The 16,562-nt window shown below is 50.5% G+C and overlaps 7 protein-coding genes across 7 annotated transcripts; 4 read left to right on the top strand and 3 right to left on the bottom strand.

The window, feature by feature from the left end:
- Nucleotides 1-680: 680 nt before the first annotated feature.
- PGRI_072910 (RING-H2 finger protein) lies at nt 681-3,321 on the bottom strand (the record flags this gene model as incomplete). Its single annotated transcript, XM_040795005.1, has 3 exons — nt 681-824; nt 883-1,158; nt 1,216-3,321. 3 exons carry the CDS (start codon nt 3,319-3,321, stop codon nt 681-683), a joined length of 2,526 nt encoding a protein of 841 aa, XP_040652682.1.
- Nucleotides 3,322-4,116: 795 nt separating this feature from the next.
- Nucleotides 4,117-5,421, top strand: PGRI_072920 (uncharacterized protein; the record flags this gene model as incomplete). Its single annotated transcript, XM_040795006.1, has 1 exon — nt 4,117-5,421. One exon carries the CDS (start codon nt 4,117-4,119, stop codon nt 5,419-5,421), a length of 1,305 nt encoding a protein of 434 aa, XP_040652683.1.
- Nucleotides 5,422-5,830: 409 nt separating this feature from the next.
- On the top strand, nt 5,831-7,438 carry PGRI_072930 (uncharacterized protein; the record flags this gene model as incomplete). The annotated part of the gene is made up of 1 exon (XM_040795007.1): nt 5,831-7,438. The coding sequence occupies one exon, from the start codon at nt 5,831-5,833 to the stop codon at nt 7,436-7,438; it is 1,608 nt and encodes a 535-aa protein (XP_040652684.1).
- A 447-nt stretch (nt 7,439-7,885) lies between these two features.
- On the bottom strand, nt 7,886-10,058 carry PGRI_072940 (VPS9 domain-containing protein; the record flags this gene model as incomplete). Its single annotated transcript, XM_040795008.1, has 2 exons — nt 7,886-9,758; nt 9,823-10,058. 2 exons carry the CDS (start codon nt 10,056-10,058, stop codon nt 7,886-7,888), a joined length of 2,109 nt encoding a protein of 702 aa, XP_040652685.1.
- A 452-nt stretch (nt 10,059-10,510) lies between these two features.
- On the top strand, nt 10,511-12,376 carry atg15 (triglyceride lipase ATG15; the record flags this gene model as incomplete). Its single annotated transcript, XM_040795009.1, has 2 exons — nt 10,511-10,687; nt 10,745-12,376. The coding sequence occupies 2 exons, from the start codon at nt 10,511-10,513 to the stop codon at nt 12,374-12,376; spliced, it is 1,809 nt and encodes a 602-aa protein (XP_040652686.1).
- Nucleotides 12,377-13,226: 850 nt separating this feature from the next.
- PGRI_072960 (catalase) lies at nt 13,227-14,899 on the top strand (the record flags this gene model as incomplete). Its single annotated transcript, XM_040795010.1, has 4 exons — nt 13,227-13,248; nt 13,302-13,354; nt 13,408-13,587; nt 13,649-14,899. 4 exons carry the CDS (start codon nt 13,227-13,229, stop codon nt 14,897-14,899), a joined length of 1,506 nt encoding a protein of 501 aa, XP_040652687.1.
- Nucleotides 14,900-15,357: 458 nt separating this feature from the next.
- On the bottom strand, nt 15,358-16,217 carry PGRI_072970 (uncharacterized protein; the record flags this gene model as incomplete). Its single annotated transcript, XM_040795011.1, has 3 exons — nt 15,358-15,374; nt 15,436-15,632; nt 15,685-16,217. The coding sequence occupies 3 exons, from the start codon at nt 16,215-16,217 to the stop codon at nt 15,358-15,360; spliced, it is 747 nt and encodes a 248-aa protein (XP_040652688.1).
- Nucleotides 16,218-16,562: the final 345 nt, after the last annotated feature.

Here is a 16,562-nt window from a genome sequence, read left to right on the forward strand (position 1 = left end):
GCTTTTAACTTTTTTCGGCCACGGTGAGGTCAATTGAACACTGGCCTTGATAGTGAGACTGCAAATGCTAGTCTCAAAGCTGAGAGAATAAATGAAATAGCACAAGGTCGTTGGCGCAAGCTAGCAATGGGAGTTGGGGGGATTTTTTAGATTACCTAAGTCAGCCGCGGGGCAGCGGGCCCCAGGATTGTAGATGAAATATATGTACTCAATACTATATCTATACAGAGAATATTAGGGGGAATCATTATAAGAACAAAAATATCCAAGGTTGGTTACGCTACATGGTATTTGTACATGGTTTCAATGTGTGAAACATTTCCAGACCAGTCAGAGCCATGGGAGTGTGTAAATCTACGATAATTGACCGAAGAAACGAAGACCAAGAATTCATAGACTAACATTCTCGGGGCTGGAATTCTGAGTTATCTTCCAAGAGGGTTCCTTATTTCTAGGCCCAAGAGCAAATATTCAATAACCCAACACGATAAAAGCACCTAAAGCCGATGCACAAAAATGAAATGCAAAGGGGATATCCATGGGGAAAAAAAAATCGTTAAAAGGTTCTAAGCACACGCTGCATGCTAAAGCTAAAGGGAAAGAAGAATTCAAGTCAAAGTTGGGAGTTGGGAGTTGCTCACATGGCTGGTTTGACCATGCTTGCTAGGAGGCACAGCGGATCAGACGGCTGTGCCATCTGCAGTTGGAGCAGGGGGAGGAGCAGTATTGGGTGCCGGGTTGTCGGTGTTGGAGTCGTTGCTGGGGGTTTCGTTGACGCCTTGACCTCGGCACAGAGGACAAGAGTTTCTCCCAGTGGTTAACCACTACGATATACAGTCAGCAATGGAACAGATCGAAACAAAATGGGTAAAGGTAACAAACCTGGTCTATGCAGTCCTTGTGGAAGACATGCTTGCATTTTCCCAGCTCTCGAACTTCTTCGGCCACCTCATAATCACTCAAGCAGATCAAACAGCGCTCCCCGTCTTGGATTTGAATGGTGCTGGTGCCCTCCACAGCTTCGGCGACCAATGAGCCTGCATATTCAACAAGACGGAATAGTCCGCCGGCGGAGTTGACGTCGGTTTGAGAGGCAACGGGGGGTTTGGCTGGACCTAGCAGTGACGAAAGAAGGATCATATCTTCATAGGTTGGGTTCTGTTTGAAAAGTGTTAGCTAGCAGTTTTCCGATAAAGGGCGGTAGGGTATTCTTACATCGGTGAACAGGCTTGGTGTCGTCAGAGCCGGGTGATTTTCAGAGAGATTAGTCCCAACAACATAGATTAACCAACTGCGACCTCCGCTTGGTGGGGGTTGATCGGGCTCGACCATGCCATTGCGTCGAACAGCACCAGAGCCGAGGGCCCGATGACGGGCGTACTCAGAATCGCTTCGGCGTCGCTGACGAGCGGTATTGAATGCCATAGGCTCTCCCAATGTCTCCGCCGGCGGCTGCATTGCCTGGCCTTCATGGAGATGGGGTAGAACATCTGGGGGAATTGCTGAAGCAGAGGACGGTCTACGGCTCGGAGTGGAAGTGCCGGAGGATAAAGCGGACACGCCTTGTTCTGCTGGGGTTGATGGAGGCGGGTGCGGGCCTGGCGGACTTTCGGAAAACCCAGAGGGATGATAGGATGGGAATGCAGCACGTGGCCCGGTATCAGACATTCTTCTAAAGGCATTGGGCACTGATGGGCGTGGGAATTCTGTAGTTCCGGCGGGAGAGTGTAGCCCTGCATGGCCTGGCTGCCGCGGAAGGTGCAATCTGGATCGTACATCACCCCGTTGGGCAGGGTCGCCAGTGGCATCTTGAGGCCGTGGATTAGTATTGGGCGGCAAAAAGGGTAGGCCGAGCAGAGCATCTAGGCCGGGGCCTGGACTTGCAGGCTGTTGTTGCTCGGTATTACCTCCGTTTCCAGCCGGGACGGATCGAACCCCAACGACAACCAATGTTACTGTTCGTCCTTCGCCTTCGGCAGGCTCGTCGACGTCCATTCCATCGGTCTGGGTCCCCTGGTCGCCATTCGCGCTCTGTCCGGAGGCGCCTGGGTTCGTAGGTGATTCTGAATTGGCAAATCTGAACACACGCAAGAAATTGACGGGATGTGGGGGTACCTCATTGGCAGCAGTGCTCGGCCCCTCCCCTGTTGTAGTCGGTTGAGCCTGGGCAGAAGTCGCATGCTGCAAACTCTGGATGAAGTTCTCCAAAGAGCCATCTAACCCATCATTGCCCAATGCCTGGATATTAGGCAACGCAGGGCCGGCAGTGCCGGATAGCTGAGCTGCAATTGCGGATGCGGCGAGCTGAAGAACTCTTGACAGAGGTGTTTGCTCCTCTCGTCGCATGACTCTGGATGATCTCGCTCGGATGATCCCAGGCAATCGGCGCATCAAAGCAGGACTTGGCTGGGTAGGGGATGAATCAGTTACCGGCTCCCCAGTCTGGACGGCCGGTTCTACAGAATCAAGTTCATGAGGTGGCTCGCCGAAGTCTAGACGCGTGTCCATGGCCCTATCGTCAAATAAGGGATCTGACATTGGATATTCCGGGCTTTCGTGGGGTTGCAAATCTGAGTGTGGCTGACCGAACATGTGTGAAATGGGAGATGAAATCGAATGGCGCATGCGTTGTAGCCTGACACTTCGACGCCAGGATGCTCTTGAGGGTTCGGGTATTTGAGATGACGAGTCGATATAGGTCGGGTTTGCTGGTGCATCTGGAATTCCACCAGCCTCCGAGCGGGGTGGAATAAAATATGGAGCATGAGCAGATCGGCGCCGAGTAATTCCTCTGGAGCTGAGTGAGTTGAACGCACTAAAACGACCGGATGTGTGAGCGGTTTCGGATCTTGGGATGGGCATATGAATTAGGCCATGTCGATGCGCATGTCCCTCCGCCGGGGTTTCTTCCTGACTGTTGAGAAGTCCACGAATGACTGAGTTGGGAAGAAGCCTAGAGCCTAACCTTGACATGGTCGATTGTCTTCGTGCTGCCATTCGGGCAAATGCTGCAGTGCGGTATTCGCGGGGTGGGAGCTCATACCCGGCCCCGTCCTCCTCCTCGATACTCCTCATGGGTTGCGAACCCCCCGCGGAGAACCGACCTGGCCGGTCGGATGGCATATCTTGATCGCTCCTTGTGTGTGTGTTCACGTTTGTCCGGGGTGAGAAACCACCCTCTCCGTTGTGTTCAGCCGCTTGTCTATGATTCATGTCTTCTGCATCCCTTGAGTTAGGGCCACGCTGCATCGAGAAAGGGGCAAGGTGTGCCGGATAGCCAGTGTTAGATGGATCACGATGCGTAGAAGAGGACTGTCCCATAGTAACAGAGTGGTGGCCGGTGGAATGATGCAGAGAGTGTCAAAGACTGTTCATTGCCACGCGAGGATCATAAGGCTAGTAGCGGCGACCGTAACGATATTGGGCTGAACCTAGGAGATGGATATAACAAGTAAAAGGTATATGGGTGATGTAGGAAACAGATGTGGATTTATTTCCAAAGATGACGGAGTTGATGCAGTTGATTCTCGGGAGTGATTCTGAAGAAGCCGTATATGTCGGACCTTTGGAACAAAGGAGTGGAGAGCGGATAGGGAGTGGGCGGTTAACGGGTTTTTTGCAATAGGCACTAGACGCGTAAGACAAATTTCACTGCCCAATATGAGCAACAGCGGCCAAAGGTCTCAAACTGTCTAACGAGTTCAGGCACAGCCCACGCTCCGAGTGGTATAACCACCGAGCCTTCAATCTCGTGAGCTGTGGCGACTGCGCTCAGAAAGAACGGCCAGCTACTACCAGACGCGAAACGGAAGTAAAAGAGCGCCCGGAAAATGAAAAGGGGGAACTAGAGGAAAAGGAAAAGAGGAGTAGAGGTGTCATATCAAAGCAAGCAATTGATAGAGGACGATAAGTGATGATGTTTGCCTTCTTTGCTTCGACTTGAGTGCCTGAGGCACCATATGCCATTCCGTCATCTTCCACCTGGTGGGCCACCCGTCTATCTGACAAATGCGCAACCATTCCGAATTGAGGCAATCACAGCCTAGGCCCTAGTGTGGATTGCTACGGCTCCTAACCTTCTTTGGCCGCGCATGGAATACGCCCCCCCTTAAGCATATGGCTGTGCCGTCGTCTTCAGTTTTTTCTCTACCACTTCCGCCTTGGCTCCAGCCGCCTGGTACTCGCGTATCTCAACATGACCGCCGGAAACGCAAAAGGAGTGTGGGGTGGAGTGAAAGTGACCTGGATGTCGAAGAAGCAACTGATATAGCCTCTGCTACGGAATCTGAGCCGGCTGGAGCTCCGTTGGTATTGACACCGAATGAATCCCATCAGTACCGAATTGCCGGTTTTCCGGCAAACCAAGAATTGCCGAAAGGCCATTTCCCACATGAACCAGATAAGGATGAGCAACTCAGGAGAGAAACTACCTCACGTCACCTCAAAGACTTGGCGGCATTATCACCTCCAGTCTACCCTCCTCAATCGGCGCAGCAAGGCAATATCCGCTTCCAACATCTGGGTGCATTGACAGCCATTTTGCATCGATGTATGCTCCAAGGTGATTATGTCCGAGCCGGACGAGCTTGGGGCTTAATCTTGCGCGAAGATTACAGAGGCTTTCAAATGGACGTCCGCAATGAAGCAAGGTGGGGCATCGGCGCTGAAATCTTGCTGCGGCGCGACGAACAGGAAACCCCAGTCAGTCATGGTACCACCAAGCCGACCAAGCTGCCAAATGCAATGGAAAGCACTTCCGTAAATTTTACCACCAAGGGCTTTGCGGCAGCCAAAGAATATTATGAACGACTTATTCTCAACCATCCGTTCATGAAATCTTCACCACAGTCTATCTCGTCTTTGCACTTCTACCCTGCGATGTTTGGGCTTTGGGTGTATATGATCCAGGAAGAAAGCAAGGCGAATAGGAAAAATATTGCTCTTCGCCAAGAAGAAGAGCCTGATGAGTTTTCTGAGGACGAAAATTCAGAATCAGAATTCGACCACCGTCGAAAGTCACAAAACAAGGCAGATGCTGCCATTACAGCAATCAGGGCACTGGAGTTGGAACAGGCACAGCAGGTTGCTGCGCGTATGGACCAGCTCCTAGGATCTCCTCCCTACTCTGACTCACCTGAATTGTTGGAGCTTAGAGGGATGATCTCTTTGTGGATTGGTGATCTATTTATGTCCGCGCTATCATTACCGGCGGACTTTGAAGAAAATCCTGACCCTGATCGGATGCTCATGGATGAAACCCCAGGTTCCCTCGAAGCGAGACGTGAGCACAGGCTTGCAACTGAGAAGAAAGCAACTGAAGTTCAAAGGTCAGTTGAACTTTTCGCGAAGGCCAAGAAACGAGGCAGGAGTATGGCACACAATATGGAGAATCTTCATATTTATGATGACTCCCCTGGTTGAGATGATCTCGATGTTCTTCTGCTGTGGAACTGCTCATGTAAATCTAGAACAATAATATACCCCCAATGAATTGCATTTTTACAACTAAATACCCTCTCGCTCAGCATAATCAATGGAGTACATCGTATAAGTTGTATTAAGACACCTTTATGTGGCCTTAGGTGGTCGTGGCATTCGCAATGTAGCCAAGCAAGCATGTTTGGCATTTATGCTGAGAGATCACCGCCACTCCAAGCCCCCAACTGCCATCGATGAGGCTTGAAGATGTTTAAAATGATCGGCACGTGACTACGCGGCGATATCGCGTTTGCCCAACAACCTTACCGTGGACTGATCCCCATCATCTTTCTGCGTCATCAAAAAAAGAAAGATATCTTCACCCCCTTAAGATACCTACTGCACAAGGAACATGGGGGTTGGCGATTATGTGCACTCCAAAGAAGGTGGACAAGCTCGTGGAGTCCCCGATCAAGCCACCCAGTCGCGCCAGCAACGTGCAGAACAAGCCAGAGTCGAGGTGCCAGTCACCCAGCTAGTTGATCCACGTCTTCCAGGTGTCAATGGTACATCTCAATTTTCCAATCAGCCCCGCAATCTTCCTACCAATGGAGTGCAGCGGGACAGGGACGTTTTTGACACAGATGTGGAGGCGATCGATGATTCAACCGTGGCAGGTACCAGCGTGTACGGATTTGATGACAACAAATCTCAAGCAGCGTCAAGTACCAATGCTGCCTACACCAACCCTGATCCACCATCCATGTACCAGCCCCGGCCTTCACGGCATACCTACGGGTCTAACTGGTATGAAGGCCTGGGTGACCAAGCCATGAAGAAAGCTGGTTTTGATTCGGATGACTTTAATGACTTTGGAAGCCAAATGACTTCGTCTGTTGGCGAAGAGGGCGGGGATAACGAAAAGCCCGAAGAAGCACACGACTGGCATGTGTCGCACAAACCGCGAACGACCGGGGAGCCATTGAGCAAGCGCCTAGAGAATTTCTGGTCTGCCAGTAGAAAAAGAACTACTTCGCGGCAGCCTGTTACTGTAGACTCTGACCCTGAGCCGCAGACTCAACCACAGCCCAAGTCTAAGCCGCGGAAATTGGGTCAAATGCTTCCTCCTACTGGGCCGAGGAAGATTGTTCTCCCTCATAGCTCCTCGGCGATACCCAGGACACGTTTCAGTCCGCCAAAGCCTTCGCTTCTTGAACAACTAGACCAACAGCTCGATGCATCCCCCACCCGCCACAACTCCCAACCTCCACCAGATGTTGGCCGGTCACTGAGCATTACTTCGTTTCAAGATAATACTGACAGTGACGGTGGAAGCGATGACGGCATGGACCGTACTATACGCGCAGACGGACGGCGGGAAAGCGGCGGGCATTCAATCAATGCCTTTGATATGACCAGTTTGACCGACCTAGACGTCGACCATACCATGCAGGATCCTTTTTTTACGCATGAGTCGCATGAGTCACACGAGCCGCACGAGCCGCACGAGCCGCACGAGCAGCCGCATCGTAGCCGTCGCAACACTGTCATCCATTCCAAAAAGCGTTCGCTTGAGGCAGACTATCCCCCAGAAGTACTTTACCAAAAGTCTTTCTCTGAGCTCCAAGCTGAGCCCTTTGACAAATCCCCCACCCCTCCTCCACCCGTCGTCAAATCACCTTCTTTGCCACCAGAGCCAGCTTTTGTCCCAGATACTCAAGAGCCCAGGAATGCCGTCTCTCATCTGTTGGCTCTGACGGACCAAGAACGTCAGACTTACTTGTCCCACATGACCTTGGATGAATGGGAAGACTGCGGAGACCAAATGATCGACCGTTTCACTCATCTTCTTTCAGAAATGAAGAACCTAAGACGTGCCCGCCGCCGCACAGCTGCTATATTTGAAGGCGAAGTCAAGCGCCGCCATGACGAAGTTGAAACACGAAATTTGGAGTTGACGAATAAATTGACGGAGATGAGAACCGGTGGTGCAGAGGTTCTGCGTGGACGCCACTCGTGAGTGAGGGATAGCTATCTTGCTCTGTATGGCTTTACTTTAACCGTTATGTTGTTTGAGATGATTGTGTTATGCCCCAAATTACCCACGGCGGGACTAGATTTATTCATGCTAATACCCCTTTTACGCTTTCGCGTCTTATTTTGATTGTTATTCTATCCTGTTTTCATTATTTATTTGCTCGAGTCCTACATGAAGGAAGGCTTATCAAGTTCACATGCATGTGGTAATCTGAAGGATTGATTTTTGCTAAAATGATGTATGATATGGACAATATCTCATACCCGAGGTCGCCAAAGCTATGCTATCTAATCCAATGTGTATTCCAAAGTTCGCCCAGATGAAATGTAATACAAGATATAATAACGCCATAATGCAAGAATACTCCATCTCTCACCATGATCAATGAGAAGGAGATGAGACAAAAAAGTGCAATACAACCATACAAACTTATCGAGACTCGGCCGTGGGTTTATGAAGCGCAGCAGCGAGTCTCTTATAGTCCTCCAGTAGAACAGCCACATCACCAATCCGGAGATCGCGCGCATCCTGTGTCTCAAGGAACCGCTGGATCGGAGGATCAATTTTCAATGTGGGGAGTGGACTGACAGGGCCACTAGCGCCGTCTGTCGAGGCAGGCGATGGCTTGAATCTATCCAGCCCCGAAGGAGATACGGACCTGGCGGTGGGGGTTTCTGGTGTGTTGCGGCCAAAGTTCTTCATCATGCCCGGGATGTGGTTCAGAGGGTTAAGCGTATTGCCAAAGTTTCGCATTGATTCTAATGGAGTGGGGCTGTTGGCTGAAGTCGACGCGAGATCTTCGCGTAGTGATGCCGTGATGGATTTTTTACCGCTCTCCTGAGTTCGGGTGCTGTCCACACTCCTATCTCGAGGGGCAGGGCCGCCGCTGGAGAGATCTGTAAGTCTTGAACTACTTCGAGGGGGTGTAGTTTCATCCACGGAAACAGAGTTGATTGCCGCGAGCTCCCCTTGAGTCAGGTTTTGGTTGGCAGCAGAGGCAGGTGGCAAGGACACTAGACGGCGAGCTTCAGCCAGTGTCTTTGGCAGTATTGGTCCACTACCCTCCGGGCCGGGTCCTTGGATGTTTTGCATTTCCTTCAGTCGACCAAACAGAAAGTTGAAACTGCTGTCCAATGTAGCACCAATATTCTTCAAGCCCTGGTCGGCAGTGGTGCGCACGGCATCATTTGCAGCCCCAAGGACTTTAGAAGGCGGTTGGAAGAGGTTGCTGAGGCGTCGTTGTTGTGGTGTGGCAGAGGGTCGGGGCATGGGTAATGTAGAGGAAGTGGGTTCTTTGAGTTCTGGTGTTGATAATTCCGGTGATGCAGATACAGTCGTGACAGCCAAGGTCGTAGCCTCCTTGGGAGGGCGAAAAGGATCGACACGGTCTGTGGATGGTGTCGTTGTCTCACTGGGAGTCTTGACAGGGCCATCCTGCAGCTCATCGGCACGCAGTGTAGAAAGATCGACATTTTCCAAAAAGCTTATTGCGGCCTCTAAATTGGTTAAGCAGTAAGCCGTCTCTCCGTCAATTCTGTTTGAAGACCTGAAACGCTGGATAAAAACCAAGTTGCTAATAATGTTGATCCCTTCAGGAGGGCACGTCACAAGCGAATAGATCAGCGTGGGCAGGATTTCGTCTGCAGAAGAGGAAGACGGTAAAAGTTTAGTAAGGGCGTCGACTATAGCTTTGTGCGCCGCTGCGAGTTGCTGAAGCTTTCCAAGGGGATATTTGTAATCGTTCATCTTCGCGAGATGCTCTCGAGCTTGACCAAGGAATTCATTCGCCTCGTCCTGCTTCTGCTCATCGATCGCTTCGAGGTCTATATCGATCCCAAGGTCCTTGAGGTTAATGCCGACCAGCAGCAAAGCCGCAGTCTTGGAACGCAACTTTTCATCTCGCACATCATCCAATGTGCTTTTGTGCCTCCAGAGTTTATCATAGACTAGCTCACAGACCCTCCGTTCGGCCGCCTCTTCTAATGCACTCCGTTTGTTTTCAAGGGCTTTACGGGCCTTTCGCCTTTCAGCTACTTCAGACGCGGTCAACATTTGGCGTCCTGAAACGACTTGTCTGATATCATCCTGAGAACGTTTGCTGCTCAATTTCGATAGTGCGCTTCCACGTGGAGCTTTTGCGGGAATCTGAGGGGAAACATCCCGGTTGATACGAGTTATGAGAGCCGATATATGTGTGGCAATGTGCGACTCGGCACGGCTGTAGAAAACTTGGAAGAGCTCGGAGATCTTCTCGATTGTGGGGGGCGAGTTGTGTACTCTGGCGCTCAGGGAGTTCACGAAACTGTAAGGGAAATGGTTGTCAGAATAAAATGCTAAAGCATGGGTATCAATATGAGCACACTTACCGATCTGCTAGGCTGATTAATTCGATCGGTAGCTCCTCGGAAGGGTCTTGTACGCTACGCGAAAGCACAAAGCCATCATCTGTCTGGGCATCGCCTGCGGTGCTAGAGTCTGCGGAGTCCCGTCTTTCGAATACATCAGGTCCATTTTCCTGCCCCTCAATATTGACAGGTGAGGACAGAGGTGCTGTTTTGGAGTCTTGCTCAATCGTGGGGGATTTCACGTTCGAGCCATCCATTCTGGTGAATGACCGTGCTGAATGTAAATAAGGCTGAGTGCTATTTTCAGAGGGGCCAGACATTTTAGGGCCAGGGGCGATGGGGTCCTATAAGGCACTAATTATTGCGTGTCTCCGCTCCCAGGTGCAGCTGATAGGCCTGTGCCGATCTGCGTCTTGAGACCCCCCCCCCGGTTCTAGCCTGAGCCTGTTGTCTAAAAGTGAAATCAAAAGTAGTCTGTACCAAATGCAGAGTATACTGCAGATGATCAGTAGCAGCTCATTGCTATTCTGATGATCCATTCATAAGACACCAAATTGACGAGGAATTGGATTCACACCCGCGTCACATTACAGGGGGGTACTCATCACGTGCCGATCGCTCTCCGCACTGCGTCACTTATCAAGTGACTCGCCGATAGCCGCGATAGACTCACGTCTCTTTGATCTTGATCCTCATCATCACACCCATCATGTCTCGAAAGCGTTCATACATTAACATCAGCGTCCATAGCCTATTATTATCGGCTGCAGTATTATCAAATGCTGTCTCCGCCGTGGGCTACTATCCACCCGCTCAACAAGTTCCCATCATCCCGCCCCAGATACCTTTGAATGGGGCTGAAGCTACACCAGATACACATGAGTTTGTAAGATGTCCTACGCAAGCTGAATTACCCTAGCTGATCTTTAATTACCGTTAATAGTCCCTGCGTCACATCTTCCACCGAGGTACCTATGAACAACCCGATCTCCATGCAAGACTCGACGTCAAGCCAGACACTCGCCTTCGAGCCGTATCCGAAGATGGCCGCGAAGAACAATATATTGCATCAGAGAACCCTCTGCTTGCTTCATCTAGTCCTCTCACAATACAACGATTAGCAAACCGACGAGTCCCGGTGATTCAAGGTCACTTGGCAGCTGCGCGGTCTTCCGGCTTTGCGTCCGCTTTGTCTCCACTAGATTGGGTCATGGACACATTGCCTGGGCCGAATATTACAGACAAGCAGACAGTGTTGACATTTGCACAAATGACGGCAAACGACTATATTGAAGAGCCTGGAACAGGAGAGTGGCACACTATCCACGGCCAATTTAACTATTCGGGGAGCTTTGGTTGGCAAAAGGATGGACTGAGAGGGCACATATACTCTGATAAGACAAACGGCACTGTGGTCATTTCCCTGAAGGGTACTTCACCCGCTCTTTTTGATGGCGCTGGTACTACAACAAACGATAAAATCAACGATAATCTATTCTTCAGCTGTTGCTGCGGCCAAGGAGGCTCATATCTATGGAGACAAGCCTGCGATTGCCAGACCGCTACATTCACGGCAAATTTGACATGCATCGTCGAGTCTATGACTGATGAGAACCGTTATTACCAAGCAGCGATCGACTTATACTCTAACGTGACCGAGATCTACCCGGATGCGAATATTTGGATGACCGGGCATTCGCTAGGTGGTGCAATGACGAGTCTTGTCGGATTGACGTTCGGATTGCCTGTGGTCACTTTTGAAGCCGTCCCAGAAGCATTACCCGCAGCTCGACTTGGCCTCCCAAGTCCGCCAGGGCATGACCCACGATTGCCACAGTCGCGACAGTTTACTGGAGCTTACCACTTTGGACATACGGCAGACCCAATCTATATGGGAACCTGCAATGGAATCAATTCCATCTGTACATGGGGTGGCTATGCGATGGAGTCAGCATGCCACACCGGACAGGTTTGCACGTATGACACCGTGGCAGACAAGGGCTGGCGTGTCGGTCTTGGTACACACAAGATTGAGAATGTGATATCAGATGTTATTTTGAAATATGACAATGTCCCCTCATGTGTCGCAGAGGAAGAATGCTTCGACTGTGAACTCTGGAAGTTCTTCCGAAGCAACGGTTCCGAGCCCACGACTACTACAACTACCACCACTACAGCATCTCCCACCAGAACTTCTACATGCAAGACGCCCGGATGGTGGGGTTGTCTGGATGAAAGCACAACCGCTACCACTACCACTACCACTACCACTACGACAAGCGTCACTACTACGACATGCATGACCCCTGGTTGGTTCGGGTGCAATGATCCTACCACAACAGCCAGCCCGGCACCCACAGTGACTACCACTTTGCCCATGGTGACTACGACGACCAGCTGTCACGACCCAGGGTGGTTTGGCTGCCGTGACGAAACGAGCACGGTAGCCACGACTACCGCCAATTCTGCCTCGCCCACTTCTGCGAGCTGTCATAACCCGGGAAGGTTGTGGGGATGCTGGGATGAGTCCAATAACACGCCTGCGATCACATCGTCGCCCACTCCTACCAGCTAAACCCCATTCCACCCCATGCACGCACTTGCAGGATACTCCTAGTGCCATTTTATTTTGATTCATCTGTCGGCTCTTAAGCCGCAAGCGCTAGATATACCCGCCCACTTTTATGATTTGTCCCGATTTCAATTTGCTTTGGGTTCTCCTTTCCCTGCGATATACAGGATATACTATTGGCGCATTGAGCGCATTGAGCGAGCATTTGCTTTGGTTTTGGATTTTTTTTTTTTGTTTTTATCCTTTTCATGACTCTGTCAGCTCGAATAAGAGAGTTTCGGTTATTCGCCCCAATTCCAAAGGAAGCACTATTCGAGGCTTTCTGCGATACACGCAACACCTTGGAAGGACTCACCTTTGAAGATTTGAGATCGCTATCATATGACAATTAGATTATTTCCATGAATTTGTTGGGATATAAGACTGTATCTCCGGGGTCGGAAGCCGGAGATTTCCGATCTCGGATCGCGATAGAAAACAGTTGCCCAGGTGACATCGGATCGAACTGCTGAATTCGAATATGCTTAGGAGAATTACTTGACCTTCCCGGATTTCTCTTGGTCTAGCCGCAGCCCATTTACAAAGCCTCCCCGATGCTTTGGTCTCGGGGAGTGGACCCGACAGGGATGTACATGGGCTTCGCGATTGGATGAAGAACTTTTAGTAGTTATATAGGTATCATTCAATATAGAATCCTGATGATATTGAAAGGCAACCAATAAACAAGTGGATGATTTCTCAAAATCCAGTGGGGCATTGGACTTTTCCATGGCTCCCCACCGGGCCCTTTTTTTTTTCTTATATAAGAGAGGGCTCTCCGGCCTTTTCTCTCTTCACTATAAGCTCAGCCATCATGGGTCAAGATAACGAACCTAGTAAGTTTTACCACCAGGTGCCAGAGCCCCCAAACTAATACCCTCTTTCACAGAAACCTACCGCTACAGTGAGACTCCAGTCTACACGGCCTCTAACGGCTGCCCAGTACGCCCAGCTCACTTTCTCTTCAATCGCAAGGTCTAATCATATACATATAGGTCATGGACCCCCAGGCTGCTCAGCGTATTGGCACAAATGGCCCTCTTCTGATGCAAGATTTCCACCTGATCGATCTGCTGGCACACTTCGACCGTGAGCGCATTCCTGAGCGCGTGGTTCACGCCAAGGGTGCTGGCGCCTACGGCGAGTTTGAGGTCACTGATGATATTAGCGATATCGTATGTACCACATGGGAAGCTTCTATAATTCCGTAGAGAACAACGGGCTGACAAGGCATAGACCATCATTGATATGCTCAAGGGTGTCGGCAAGAAGACCAAGATGCTCACCCGCTTCTCGACCGTTGGTGGTGAGAAGGGATCCCCGGACAGTGCCCGTGATCCCCGCGGATTCGCCATGAAGTTCTACACCGAAGAAGGAAACTGGGATTGGGTCTTCAACAATACCCCCGTGTTCTTCCTGCGCGACCCTGCTAAATTCCCCGTCTTCATACACACCCAGAAGCGCAACCCGCAGACCAACCTTAAGGATGCCACCATGTTCTGGGATTACCTCTCCACCCACCACGAGGCCGTCCACCAGGTGATGCACCTCTTCAGTGATCGCGGCACCCCATACTCCTACCGTCACATGAACGGCTACTCCGGTCACACCTACAAGTGGATCAAGCCAGACGGCACCTTCAATTACGTCCAGATCCACTGCAAGACCGACCAGGGCAACAAGACCTTCACCAACGATGAGGCAGTCAAGCTGTCCGCCGAGAACCCTGACTGGCACACCCAGGACCTATTCGAGGCTATTCAGCGCGGCGAGAACCCCTCCTGGACCTGCTACGTGCAAGTCCTGAGCCCCGAGCAGGCCGAGAAGTTCCGCTGGAATGTCTTCGATCTGACCAAAGTCTGGCCCCAGAACGAGGTTCCTCTGCGCCGCTTCGGCCGCTTCACCCTAAACAAGAACCCGGAGAACTACTTCGCCGAGATCGAACAAGCCGCGTTCTCTCCCTCCCACATGGTCCCCGGCGTCGAGCCCTCCGCCGATCCTGTCCTCCAGTCCCGCCTCTTCTCCTACCCCGACACCCACCGCCACCGTCTGGGCGGCAACTACGAGCAAATCCCCGTTAACTGCCCGCTCAAATCCTTCAACCCTTCACACCGCGATGGCTACATGAACGTCAACGGCAACTACGGTGCCAACCCTAACTACCCTTCTACCTTCCGCCCGCTCGCCCACAAGCCTGTCAAGGCTAGCCAGGAACACGAGAAGTGGTCCGGCGCTGTCATTGCCGAGCAGTACCCTGTGACTTCCGAGGACTACGTCCAGGCTAATGGCCTTTGGCAGGTCCTTGGCCGTACCCCCGGTCAGCAGGAGAACTTTGTCGGTAACATCTCTGGTCACCTGTGCGGCGCCGATGAGCGTGTTCGTAAAGCTACTTACGAGATGTTCCGTCGTGTTAACCCGGATCTTGGTGCTCGCATCCAGTCTGCTACGGAGGCTCACGTTACTGGTGCCCCGCCAGCACGTTTGTAGATGTGCTTTTCCTTGCTTGTGTTTCCATACTAGAAATAATCGTGGATTTACCCCCACATCCCTGCATAGATATCTGAGCAACTTGAATACGATTTACGAATTATTTGGTATTATCTCGGGGGTTTCAAGTATGTAGGAACTAGCTGAGTGTTTCGTAGTCATAGTGGAAACTGTTGATATCCCCCCTTCGGGTCTTAGAATAGTAGTGATATCAACTTATCAAAGGCATGAATTTTCCTTACAAGCCAGAATCCAAACTTCTCTTAACTTCTTACGAGGGTACTAAATGCAGATACGAACTCTCTTGCAAAAGGGGACTTGAAAGTACGAACTCTGACATGAATCTATTCTACAAACCAACTCAAGACAACGGATGGCACGCGATATCGCAAACAGTCACACATCCCAAAGTCACACGAAGCGACTAACCAGGGAGCCAGGTGGCTAAACTTCCTCCATTAAACGATGAACTGGCCTATCAATATCTCGTTAGCAATCAATTCCGGGAAGGGGGGGATATATCATGGGCAACTCACGAATGCCAGTGTAATTGATCGCATTAATGTTCACATGATTGTACGTCCGTCGGAAGAGAGCATAATCCACGTTAGCGGGAACGGGAGCATTTCCACCCGACCTGTATTTGCTATTGAAACTGTCGTAGATCGCAGAGTTGGCGTCAGCTAGAAGTTTCAAGAATCGGTTACGATCCAGATGGTAAATCAATTGCGACCTATCTTGCAGATTAGCATATATCCCAGAGCGTATCAGAGAAGCGAACTCACACAAAATCTCTACAGCCAACCAAGTTGTCATTGCTGTAATCCAAATAACAGGGTGTTGAGCCAGAGTTTCGAATGATATTCAGACAATCTCGGAGAGTCTTACCACTGTACATGGGTAAGTTTACCCAGTGGAGGGCATCCTTATGCGGGCCCTCGTACCAGAAGGTTTTAATAATCAAATTGGAGATATTTGCGTCGTCCTCAGAGTCATCTCGTAAGTCTAGGATAACTCCCCTGGTGCCAATCTGTGCATATGGGGTATCGTCTTGTAACTGATGTGCGAATGTGAGTCGGAGAATGGCATGGTTATATCGATTTATATCGTTGGGGTCATTTTCGTTCATGGAACCGACATCTAGAAACTCGAGTTGGCATTGAGCAATCTTCTTCTGTGCGAGGCCCTGTTGGATCTCCGTGAGCAGATAGGTCCGGTTTTCGGTTGCATCAGGGACTGGAGGTTTAGCAGGGGGTGGGGGTGGGAGAGGGGGGTGGTAGTAGACGTTTTTAGAGCGATGTTGACGAAACATATCCATTTCTAGATATGTGGTTAGCTTGTGGGGTTTTAACTGCAGGGACTGTTGTTGTACTCACTTAGCTGTTAGCGGATTGGGGAGGGGGGGGGGGGGATGTTGATGAGTTGCTGAAGGAGAACTAATGGTTGTTGACACTGAAAGATTGAGTGTATTGTGCGACAAACGCATTGTATCTTATAGACTAGTTGGAGTTGCCAGACAATGCCGTATTGTAGTGATCCAGCAACTCTTGAAAGAAGTGAGTCTATAATTAATCGAGTCAAAGAGTCAAGTAAAGGAATTCAAAGCAGCCCTTAAGACCAATTTGATCAATCTACATTGTCTAGAAAGCTATAACTAGTTCGC

The sequence above is a fragment of the Penicillium griseofulvum genome, assembly GCF_001561935.1.
Source record: "Penicillium griseofulvum strain PG3 chromosome Unknown contig_6, whole genome shotgun sequence".
NCBI classification, from domain to species: Eukaryota; Fungi; Ascomycota; class Eurotiomycetes; order Eurotiales; family Aspergillaceae; genus Penicillium; species Penicillium griseofulvum.